The 12,423-nt window shown below is 44.2% G+C and overlaps 1 protein-coding gene across 2 annotated transcripts in view; it reads left to right on the top strand.

Moving 5' to 3' along the window:
• Positions 1-10,951: 10,951 nt before the first annotated feature.
• Positions 10,952-12,423, top strand: part of NKAIN2 (sodium/potassium transporting ATPase interacting 2) — a 750,023-nt gene continuing 748,551 nt past the window's right edge. For both annotated transcript variants that reach the window (XM_034765752.1, XM_034765750.1), the window contains exon 1: positions 10,952-11,371. In XM_034765752.1, coding sequence (XP_034621643.1) covers positions 11,318-11,371 — 54 coding nt within the window. In that variant the 5' untranslated portion in view covers positions 10,952-11,317. The remainder of the gene's footprint in view (positions 11,372-12,423) is intronic.

Genomic DNA, 12,423 nt, shown 5'->3' with positions numbered 1-12,423 from the left:
CCAGTGATGGAGAATCGACCACAACCCTAGGTCAGGTGTTCCAATGGTTAAGTGACTGTTTAAAAAGTGTGGCTTATTTCCAGTCTGAACTTGTCTAGCTTCAAATTCCAGGCTTTGGATCTTGTGAGACCTTTGCCTGCCAGATGAAGAGACCTTTATTACTGGAGGGAGGGAGGTTGTTCTACATACAGGTATTTATAGACTGTAATCAAGTTAGCCTTTAACCTTCTCTTGTTAAGATAAACAGATTGAGCTCTTCTCATAAGGCATTTTTTCCAATCTTTTAATTATTCTTGTGGCTTTTCTCTGAACTCTCTCTGATTTATCAATATTCTTGAATTGTGGACAATGGGTTACAGTAAGCCAGTAGCAGTCTCGTTAGATACAGAGGAAATATTATCAAATACTGGGGTAAGATAACCTCCCTACTCCTTCTCAAGATTCCCCTATTTATTCAACCAAGGATCGCATTAGCCCTTTTGGCCACAGTGTTGCACTGGGAGCTCATGTTCAGCTGATTATCTGCCACAACCTCCAAGTCCTATTCAGAGTCACTGCTTCCCAGACTACAGTTCCCCATCCAGTAATTATGGCCTGCATTCTTTGTTCCTAGATGTATGACTTTACATTTGGCCATACTGAAACACATATTGTTTGCTTGTGTCTACATGATGAGTAATCTAGATTGCTCTGTGTCAATGACTCATCCTCTTCCTTATTTACCCCAATCTTTTAGTTATCTACAAATTTTATCATTAATTCATTTTTATCAATTAAATGGAAGAAAAAATAAATAGTGTAGAGCCAAAAACCAGTCCCTGTGGAACTCCTCCAGATGCACACCTGCTCAGTAATGGTTCCCTGTTCACAATTACATTTTCAGACCTATCGGTTAGCCAGTTTTTTAATGCATTTAATGTGTGCAATGTTAATTTTATATCATTCCAGTTTCTTAATCAAAATGTTGTATGGTACCAAGTAAAATACCTTACAGAAGTTTAAGTATATTACAGTAACACTGTTAACTTTATCAACCAAACTTGTAATCTGATCGGAAAAGGTATCAATCTATTCATGACCCGTTTTATGGAAAACAGATCATGTCATACTAACCTGCTATCTTTTTTTATGAGGTAACTGAGAACCAGAATGTTTAAATGACTTGCCAAAGGCTATAGAGGAGGTTTATAGCAGACCTAGTAACAAACCTCATCTTGAATCCTTTAAATGACTCCTATTTTACTCACTAGACCAAAGTGTTTCTCATACAAATTGCTTCAAATCTCTGCACCTAGATGAGGTGAAACAGGACCAATAATGCTCACCCATCTTTGTATAATGCTTTAAGAGCTACAAATGGAAAAGACCTAGTTTAATGGAAAGCATTATTATTTGCCATATCTTTCAAATGTGCTAACTAAGGCACAGACAGGCTTAGTGACTCGCTTTGAGGCACAGCGGTCTAATAATGTACGCATTAAGGGACCTGCTCCAAAGCCCACTGAACTCAGTAGGAGTTTTTCCATTGACTCCAATGGACTTTGTATCAAGCCCTAGCTGTAATACCAAACAGACAAGGCTCTAGATGTGGGTCTAGCAGTTAACTTACTGTGACTCTTTGCCAGCATTCTGAATGTTGGTAGGCTGTGTGGTGCAGGCATACATGGTCGAGTTGCCTACCTAGTAAACATATGTAGGTTGCCAGGTGTGCATAGGAGGTCTTCATAGGAGCCTTTAACTTCTTGGGCAGCACCACTCACTCCTTCAATATAATCTTCTAATCTCGTGCTCTATCCCATTCCATTTCCTTACCATTTTGAAACCTGTATTATCAGTTACCGCACAGAAGAAAAATGTGTGTTTAAAACCCTATACTTGGGAAATTCCCACAACAAAAAAGTTTTTTTCAGAAACCAGTTAAGATTGCTAAGCAACAACAATGTAGTTTACCTATCACATCACTTACAAAAGCCTGATTGCTCAAAATCAAGAAAATGAATAGGTAAGGATGTCACATGTTAAACACACTATTCTTATTACTATAAAGAACTTGATATATTCATCAAAAACTGCAGGTTGGGCGAGAGATGGTTTAATAGAAAATCCCCATTACGTTAGCCAGAAGGTAGGTGTAAGGCCAGAGTGGTGGAACCCTACTCCCAATAGGCAAATGGTACTAGGTGGTATAGGAAAGAAAAAGCTCATTTTTCCTCCCAGCAGACAGTGTGTGGTATGAGGAGACTTTAAATTCTCTGTCATATGCTGATGGGATTCCCCAAAGGTGGTCTAGTGACAGGCATCAAACACCTTCCTCTCTGTAACAGAGCACTGTCTCTTTGTTTCACTGATGGAATGATCCCACTCATCCTTTGGATCAGCATCTGGCTAGTTAGTTTGATGAATTTTGCAAGCCTTGATTCCATCATAGGTTGATAATATAGCTTTTGCCATTTAGCTAAAACAGAGCTTTGCTTAAGAAACGTACATATTTAAATCCATTTCAATGCTCTGAATATCATTAATTTCAATAGAAACTGCTTCTTAGTGAAATGGATTTCAGGCATCAGACTGTTATATGACAGATGATTTTGTCACTATGCAAAATGTGAAACCTGTAATCAACTTGTTATGGCATTTCAAAAAAGTATGTGACAGTAAAATAAGTAAACTGTCATTTGGGCAATCAAGTCTTGAAATCCTGCAGGAGGGAGAAAAAGTACTTGACATTCAATCTTCATGGTAGGGGATGAGGTTCAAAAAACAGTTTAGGATTACTACAGCCTTTCAGGTTTCAATAGAGTTCTTGGTGAAAGGTATTTAAGCTTACAATAATTTTCTGTTATGTATAACATTTGTTTTTTCTCCTCATTGATTTTTCCCCATCCCCTAGTAATACATAAAAGGTCTATGATTTTAACAAGTATGTTAGTTAAACTGAAATGACATTTCCTTCTCCCACCATCACCACCGCTGCATTTTACATTTTGCCAAAACTAGTTTGAAACTAGAACAGGTATAGTGGACAGGTATCTATATTGATTTGCCTAGACTTGTGTCCGATTGTATTGACATGATGTTAAAGGATGGGCATGCTTAGATATGGATGGAATATTGTGTACATATGCAAAATTGCTTGTAATATACATGTACGGGCATATTACTAAGGAAAATAGTAAACAATGTAAGGTAGCAAAATACTGTTTCCATTCATTCACCTGGAAGCTTCACCATTTGGGCTCACATCTCCCCAGCTTGGTCTTTGCTAGGGCTGTCAAGCGATTAATCACACGATTAAAAAAATTAATCACGATTAATCGCGCTGTTAAACAACAATAGAATACCATTTATTTCAAATATTTTTGGATGATTACTCATTTTAAAATTTCAATTACAACACAGAATACAAAGTGTACAGTGCTCACTTTATATTTATTTTTATTACAGATATTTGCATGTAAAAAACAAAACAAAAAATTTCAATTTACCTCATACAAGTACTTTAGTGCAATATCTTTATCATAAAAGTTGAACTTACAAATGTAAAATTATGTACCAAAAAAACCTGCATTCAAAAATAAAACAATATAAAACTTTAGAGCCCACAAGTCCACTCAGTCCTACTTCTTGGTCAGCCAATCACTCAGACAAACAAGGTTGGTTACAATTTGCAAGAGTTAATGCTGCCTGCTTCTTGTTTACAATGTTACCTGAAAGTGAGAACAGGCATGCACCTGGCACTGTTGTAGCTTGCATTGCAAGATATTTACGTGCCAGATACTCTAAAGATTTATATGTCCCTTCATGCTTCGACCAGAGGACATTCCAGAGGACATGCTTCCATGCTGATGGGTTCTAGTTGATAACGATTCAAAGCAGTGCGGACTGACGCATGTTCATTTTCATCATCTGAGTCAGATGCCACCAGCAGAAGGTTGATTTTCTTTTTTGGTGTTCTGTAGTTTCCGCATCAAAGTGTTGCTTTTTTAAGACTTCTAAAAGCATGCTCCACACCTCATCCCTCTCAGATTTTGGACAGCACTTCAGATTTTTAAACCTGGGGTCGAGTGCTGTAGCTATTTTTAGAAATCTCATATTGATACCTTCTTTGCGTTTTGTCAAATCTGCTGTGAAAGTGTTCCTAAAACAAACATGTACTGGGTCATCATCCAAGACTGCTATAACATGAAATATATGGCAGAATGCAGGTAAAACAGAGCAGGAGACATATAATTCTCACCACAATGAGTACAGTCACAAATTTAATTGACTTTTTTTTTTTTTTTTTTAACAAGCATCATCAGCATGGAAGCATATCCCCTGGAATGGTGGCCGAAGCATGAAGGGGCATACAAATGTTTAGCATATCTGTCATGTAAATGCCTTGCAACACCGGCTACAAAAGTGCTATCCGAATGCCTGTTCTCACTTTCAGGTGACGTTGTAAATAAGAAGCAGGCAGCAATATCTCCCATCAATGTCAACAAACTTGTTTGTCTTAGCGATTGGCAGAATAAGAAGTAGGACTGAGTGGACTTGTAGGCTCTAAAGTTTTACACATTTTTGTTTTTGAGTGCAGTTATGTAAGCAAAAAAAATCTGCATTTGTAAGTTACACTTTCACTATAAAGCACTTCAGTACTTGTATGAGGTGAATTGAAAAATACTCTTTCTTTTAGCATTTTTACAATGCATATATTTGTAATCAAAATAATGATATAAAGTGAGCACTGTGCACTTTGTATTCTGTGGTGTAATTGAAATCAATATTGAAAATGTAGAAAAACATCAAAAATATTTAATACATTTCAATTGGTATTCTATTGTTATAAGTGCAATAAATCATGATTATTTTTTTAATCATGATTAATTTTTTTGAGTTAATCACATGAGTTAACTGCGATTAATTGACAGCCCTACTCTTTGCCCATGACCAAAGCTGATTTTGGGGAATATGAGTATAATCAGGTAAGCTATTTCTTAGAGCAAGGAGAGTGGGGAAAGAACACGTTCCTCCCTCCTCCTTATGATCCTTTTTATGTTACTAACCTTTTGGTGGAATCACTGATGTCTGAAAGTTAACATTTTGTGTAGTACAATCTTCAGTGAGAAGCAGTCTCCAGCCTAGTTTCCAAGGAAATCAGTTTTGATCTGAGCATTTGAAAACTGCTTGCTGAACACACACAACAGATCCTAAGTTAATTATGTTTGAACCAAAGAAACAAATACACTGTACATATGTGCACAGCTGACTTTTCTGCACACTGAACTACATGGGCCACAGAATGGATCCTTACTGACCTGGGGAAAGACCAGAGTGTCTGCCCTACAGCTCTTTTAGACTAGCTCCGCCCTGGCTGATGTAAAGTGCACAGAAGTGAGCCTCACAATGGTGGATATGGGGATGGGGGCAAGAGTATAGTCCGCCCTCACTCCATGAAGTTCATCAGAGCATAAGCTTCTTTATTTTTTGAAATAATATTTTATGATTGTAAAGAAAACCTTCCAGAGATGAAACAACAGCAAACCTATGCTGTGCCGGCGAGTCTGTTACAGACCATATAGCTAAATGAGAGGTGTGAACTCTTCACAACCATCTCAGTGAGGGTTAACAGACTCCCTCTGGAGGACAAGTTAAAGGTTAACATTGTTAACAATATTTGACTGACATTGGTTAGGAGGGAGGGACATGAGCCTAGCTCTTCTCATGCAAGCTGGGATTTGAACAGGAATACCCAAGCTGTTTGCGGAAAACTAGAGAGATTCTGTAATAAATACATAGGTCATGTGAACTTCTCCTGACCTTAACTTCTCATCTGACTGCATAGCAATGCCCCAAGGATTCAAGAATACTCACAAGAGGAGACAGACATAAGGATTTCAAGCAAGTCATCCAAAGCTAAGACATACAGTTGAACTGGCATATTTATATTCCTTTTTTCTGCTCTGCTAGCTGATTTTCTTTCCTCTTCAGTGCAACTGCTGGTGGAGAGGAGCTGGGGCAAGAATGGAGGGGAATGGTTGCAGAGGTAGAGAGCAGGATCTAGCATTGTGGGGCAGGGAGCTACAGAGCTCCTGGGGAAGAAGCAGGCTACAGAGGGATGTGGAGAAGGCAGGAAGGAGAAAAATAGCATGGAAAGAAACACAAAGGATTAACATGGAAGGGATAGAACAAGATAAGGGCAAAGGGGGTGAGGAAGAAGAGGTGGAAGAAAAGGGGAAGTGGGAAAACAGAGCAAGGGATACAGATGGAAACAGAAGAACCAGGGGAAGGAGGGAACTGTAATAAAGGAGGGGAAGTGAAAGATATAGAGCTCCATGAAGGACTGTACTGTGTCTGGGCTCTTATCATTTTGTTGTAAAAAGTTTACAGTGTAATAAATGTGTAACACACAGGAGTGCTAGTAAGAGGTAACTGCCCCCCGGTCATCTGTCTTGGGCTAGGGTCACAAAGGTTACTACCCCATCACATGACAGTGGTCAGTCTCCAGCAATTCTAGGAGCTACTGTTGCATTGTCTCTATTAAAAAGAAAATCAAATTAAAATCAAACATATGAACCAAAATAACAAGTACAAATCGATGACATCGGTTAATAAAACACATACACAAAGATGTCAAGGGTGGTACTCAAGGTAGACAACCAGTGTTCTCTGGTAGATGAGAACTATTCTGCTTCTTGCTGGGCATTTGTAACAACTGTCTCTGAATCTCCATGGCTTTCTGATCACATGGCCTCTTCTTGTTCTCCAAATAACTCCTTCTGCAGTGACTTCCTCAGCTGTGGAGGTGGATTTACAACCTGGAGCCTGTGTCTGCTGTTCTCCCTGTCTTTTATCAGTGACTGGGCAAGCATGTGTTACTTCCGTCAGCACCATCAATAGCATGCTGGGTATCTTCAAGAACCAGTCTGACTTTTTGGTTTTGTCTTCTGTGTCCCCTCCTCCCACCCCCCACCGCCCATAGCTGATTCTCAGTGGCAGTTACACCAATGTTGTGTTCTGAATTGGACAGGATCTATCACTTGCAATGGGAGTAAGAGTTTGAGCTTCTTGTTGAAATGTTTCTTCTGTTTTAGTTTCTTGCCCTATAGTGCTTCTGTTGATTGGTTTGGGGTTAAAAAGGTTATGAGCCCTGTTACATGACAGGTGACTGGACATGGAACACTGGGTAGGGCTGGTCAGAGCTCTGGGCATTCCCTTTCTCGGATACTTGGCTGGCTGGTTCTTGCTCATATGCTCAGGGTCCAACTGATTGTCAAAAGTGGGGTTGAGAAGGAATTTCCCCCCACATCAGATTGGCAGTGACCTTGGGGGTGGGGGTGGTTGCCTTCCTCTGCAGTGTGCGGGTACAGGTCTGTGATGGGGGAGTTCACATGACAGCACCCCTGAAGAAGTTAAAATGGCTCAGAAGGGGGTTACTTGACAGGACGAGCTGCACATGAGTGAACTATAGGCTGGATATACAGCCCTAACTGAACCTGAAGCCCAGCTGGGCAGGAAAAGACTAGGCTTGTATAAAGCCAGAGAGCAGAAAGAGGCTGCAGGCGGACTGAGTTAGCAGTCACTGTTGATATTGAGAGAAAGAAGCAGGAAAAAATCTAGGGAGAACTGCAGCATGGGTGAGACCACAGGGGCCTTAGCTGCTGATTGTAGGCAGGGCCAATTGGGGAGGAGGGCCATTTGGCCTGGGCCTCAAGCTTAAAAGGGGCCTCAAAGTTAGACACTTGTTAATTTTTTGGCAAATAAGAGATGTGATTTGGTAAAAGACAATTTTTTTGCACAGAAAAGGGCTAGAAAAGCATTTGTTAAAAAATTCAAATTGTGTCACTCTGAGCTTTTTTTGTTTTATGTGTCGTCATTTTTTATTTTTATTATGGATAGGGGCCTCAAAAGCTGGAAGAGGCCAGGCCTCTCTGGACCTCTGAGAGGACCTGATTGTAGGGTCCCTAGACTGAAAACCATTGTAGAGGGCGGACCTGGGTTCTTCTACCAGCCACTCGGAGTGGCATGGACAGGGCAGTGGACTTTGAAGACTGCCTGAGGCAGTTTGGAGAGCCTTTGATACCCCAGAAGTGGGGAGACTACGGTGATCTGGCTGGAAGGCCAAGCCACAAAGAGTAAGCACTGCAGCTCACAGAGAGTAAGAGGCCGCTGAGTGAGAGATTGGGACAAGGGGGTCTGGAGAACTGCAAGAGGAGACGAAAAACCACTGGTGAGCTAATCCTCAGATGAGCCACAAGGAGGTGCCACAGCGATGAGTGGAGTGAACCCTGTGACAGGGTTACTTGCCAGGATTATCTGGATATATCTCACTTAATAATTTCCCCGCCATTGCAGGGGCCTTGAGCACTGGCGCACCTCGGTCCTTCCTATTCTCTGTCTATGGCACGTAACAGTCTAGAGACCCTTGTGAGTCTCATTTACTTTGGTCTCATTTCTGTTGTTCAGTTTAGTGTGCACCTGCTGGGTGGTGGCCTATAATATACAGGAGGTCAGACTATATGATCTAGTGATCCCCTCTGGCCTTAAGCTCTATGACTGAATGAGGTATCAGGAGTCACTCAGGCTTACTATTACAGACACACATGATCTCAGCAGGCTTGTGGATTCAGGCTTTGATAGCGCTCATGCACTGAGTGGTTGGTTTTCTGGAGTGAGGCATTCATTCACAGTAAGTATCCAGTGCACTGCATATCCATTGTGTAAGTCATTGTCTAAATTTGATTAGTAAATCTAGTGAGATTCCTGCAATTCATAATTGTTGATATAATTGCTAAAACAACAGCAGTAATCAGTAACTCAGCCAAAAGAGTGACCTCCCTGGAACATTGTGTCAAGTGCTTCTGATAACACAGCAGCTAAATGGCTTTGCACACTTATAGATACTGGATGGTTTAAATGACATAATGCTGTCATTTCCCCCACTTTACCCACATATTTTGGACACCATTGAAATCAAAAAGACAGTAACGCACCAGCCAATGCAAATATTTTCCATAGTGCTTTACAAGACACTGAATTTATCTCTTCCAACATTCTTGAAGCAATTTTGAGTGACATCAGAAGTTGTACGCAGTGTTGTTATAGCTGTATCAGTTCCAGGATACTGGAGAGACAAGGTGGGTGAGGTAGAATCTCTTATTAGACCAACTTCTGTTGGTGAAAAAGACAAACCTTTGAGCTACCCCGAGCTCTTCTCCAGGTCTGGGAAAGGTACTCAGAGTGTCATAGCTAAATAAAAGATTGAACAGATTCTTTACCATAAGCACATATTCTAAGGGACCATTCAAGGTGAAGCGGCTTGTTAACACCCCTCCGGTCATAGGACAAAAAAGGGGCTAGTTGGTTACAGATTGTTGTAATAAACCATAAATCCGGTGTCTTTATTAAGATGATGGCTTTTAGTGTCTAGCAAAGTTATGAATTTAAACTCCCAGTCTCATCTTTTGAAAGTGTTGTGCAGATTTCTTTGAGGATGAGGACTGACAGGTCAGATATGGAATGATCACTTTGTGAAAAGTTTTCACTAGGGGACAGGGTGGTTTTGTTTTTTATCGTTTTCTCGTGAGTTCATTTGAGAGCATAGTGATTGTCTGGTTTCAGCCACATAGTTGCTACTGGGACTACATCACATGTTGTGATAGGCATATGCAGGAATCCATGGAGCTTGAAAGGTCTGTTGTGTGGGGAGGTGTTGATCACTGCAGATTCTACATCTGTTCTGGCAGGATCTGGTGTTGCTTTCAGTTGATGTTCCCTGGTCTGTGGGAAGCTGGCTTCTGATGATGAACCTGGTGAGGTGGGGGAAGGGGGGGGAGGTGTCTGTTTGAAGTGTGTGTGAGGGAGGTTCAGGAAAGATTTCCCATCCGTTTGCTCCCTTCACCAGATCTGCCCCAAGCCACTCCCAATTTCCCAAACCCTTTTCCTCTTTCCAACAACCCCCCCCCCCCAAGTCTCTGAGCCCTTCCAGCCAACCTGCCTCTCCATGCCCCTGGGCTTCCCACCGCTCATTCCTTCCATCCCCCGGTTGCCCTTTTATCGCTTTTGAGCAAGGAGAGCTGTGGGGCCCAAGGGCAGCAGCTTCTCTTTCTTAACAGCCACGTGCAAGGACCTGGGACGCGCTCCCGGGAGCCGCCGCTCTAGCTGGCGTGGGGCGGAGGCGCTGGGGACACAGTCCCAGGCAGGCCCCCCGGTGGCACTGCCCGCGTTCCCCGCCGTTCCTCCCGCGGTGACCCGGCAGGCGGCAGCAGAGAGCTCCTCCCGCGCCACATCCCTCTCTGAGCAGCCGCCACCGCCTCCCCTTCCAAAAATGGGAGCGGGGGCGGGGGCCTCAAATGCCCCCGCGGCTCCCGAAGAGGAGCCGTGTCCCCGCCGCAGCCGCCACCTCCGCCCGCCCCGGTACCTGACCCAAAGAGCGTCCCCCCCCCCCCAGCAAGCTCCGTGCGAGCATCTGCCGCCGGAGCGTGTGGCAGCCACAGCAGCTCCCGCCGCCGCCCATCGCCAAGGCCGCCCGGCTGCGCGGGAACAGGGGCGGGGAGGGAGCGCGGGGAAGTGAAGATTGGGGCGGGGGGCAGCAAAGTCTGTTGCAGAACCCGAGCCCTAAGGAGTGGGAACCCCTCCTCCCCTCCCCGCGCCTCAGCCGGGCTGCGCTGGAGCAGGCAGAGCAGCAGCAGCCCCCACGTTTCGAGCCAGCCCCGTGCCATGCCGCTGAGCAGCCGCCGCCAGCTCCGTGCCACGCTCTCCTCCCGCTGCTGCTGCGCTGGGAGCCCGGCCGGCGCCGCATGGAGCAGCTGAAGCCTTCGCCCAGGGGACTGGGGAGACCCGGCTAAGCCTCCCGGCAGAGGAGCGGCCGCTGCTGGCGCTGCCCGAGCCCCGGCTGGGGAAGAGGAGGAGGAAGGGGGCGCGCTGCTGCCTCGCGGAGCCCCTCGCCCAGCATGAACTGAGCTCGGCCCCGCACAGCAGCGCCGCCGCCCCGGAGGCTTTGCGAGCCGAGCTGGGGGGCAGGCTTTGAAGCCCAGATGCCTCTGGGGCTTCCCAGCACAGTGCGGCTGCTCCTGCTGGCACCTGGCGCAGCATTGCCCCCCGCGCTGCCGCCGACGTGCTTGCTGGAGGCTCGCTCCGTGGTGCACGGGGAGAGCGAAGGTAGCAGCGGCTGCTAACCCGGCGCAGCGGGTCCTAATGCCTGTCACTTCCCGGGACGCGCTGGTGGCGGCGGCGGCAGCAGGCGAAAGCCCCCGGAGCCCCGCGCAGGTTTGCCTGGCCTCTCCCGCAATCTGATTGGATCAAGTTGGGCTTTACGTGGCGAGGGCTCTTGGAAACCATGGGTTATTGCAGCGGCAGGTGCACGCTGATCTTTGTCTGTGGCATGCAACTGGTAAGTGACACGGCGCTGTGTGCGGTGCCTTGACAATAGCGGCAAAGAAGTGCAGGGCAGAGGGTGACACATGGGCTGCAAGGGGGAGATGGAAGGTAAAAAAAACCAAAACTTTTCAGTGGATCATTGACACAAGGTATCATTCGTCACTTGGAGCTACTGTCCCAGCTGTCTTAAAATAAACCCTTCCAAACGAGGGAGACTCCCTGAAATGGGAGAGGTCTGGTGGTACCTTTGATATGCATTGGGAAAAAGGGTCTGTTACAGGTGTTGCTTAGACAGCTATAGAGTTTTGTACATGCAGTAAAGTTGTTAAAAAACACAACCACCTCAGGACCGTTTTGACAGGCATTGGCTAAACTTGGTGTCTGGTTTCTTTCAGCAAACTGATATTTAGTTAGCACTTAGTTTGAGGATGTCATTGTTGTTGTTAGTCATGAACAGCTTGCCACACAGGTGTGAGTGAATTTACCTCTGACTTTTTCTGCAGATATGTTTCTTCTTTCAGGATTAGTGGCTGAGGTTTAACTGCATTGCATTGTTACAGAAGTGAAAAAAAAATGCGAGAATGCATTGCAGGTATTGTATTCATAGCCATCAGACATAGAAACTGTGTGGAGTTTACAAAATATGCAAGAGAGGTACAATAACTTAGAAAAGGCTTTTAATTAACTTTTAATTAACTGCTAACAAGCTAAAGAAAGGAAATGGATTTTTCTGTATTATATATGAGAATTCCCAGCTGGATTATTGTCTAATTTGAGAGGATGGTGGAATTTGTAGAATTCAGATTAAATGTGATGCAAGTACACGTCACTAAGGACCCAGCCACAAAAAATGCCACCTCTCTGAATTTCAATGGACCAAGTGTGGAACATGTGGTAGAGGACTTCTTTAAGCAGTTAACCTTGATCAGGAATGAAATAATTCACATTACCCATTCCCCTCTATCTCTTATTGTATAGTCTTGCTGGAAAAGCCTGAACTGGTATCAATGGCAACCAGCATTACCACCAATTCTTCCAATAGAGACACGTACTAAGAAGACTGCA

Source organism: Trachemys scripta, chromosome 3 (assembly GCF_013100865.1).
Source record: "Trachemys scripta elegans isolate TJP31775 chromosome 3, CAS_Tse_1.0, whole genome shotgun sequence".
NCBI lineage: Eukaryota > Metazoa > Chordata > Testudines > Emydidae > Trachemys > Trachemys scripta.
This window is presented reverse-complemented; position numbering and strand designations above follow the sequence as displayed.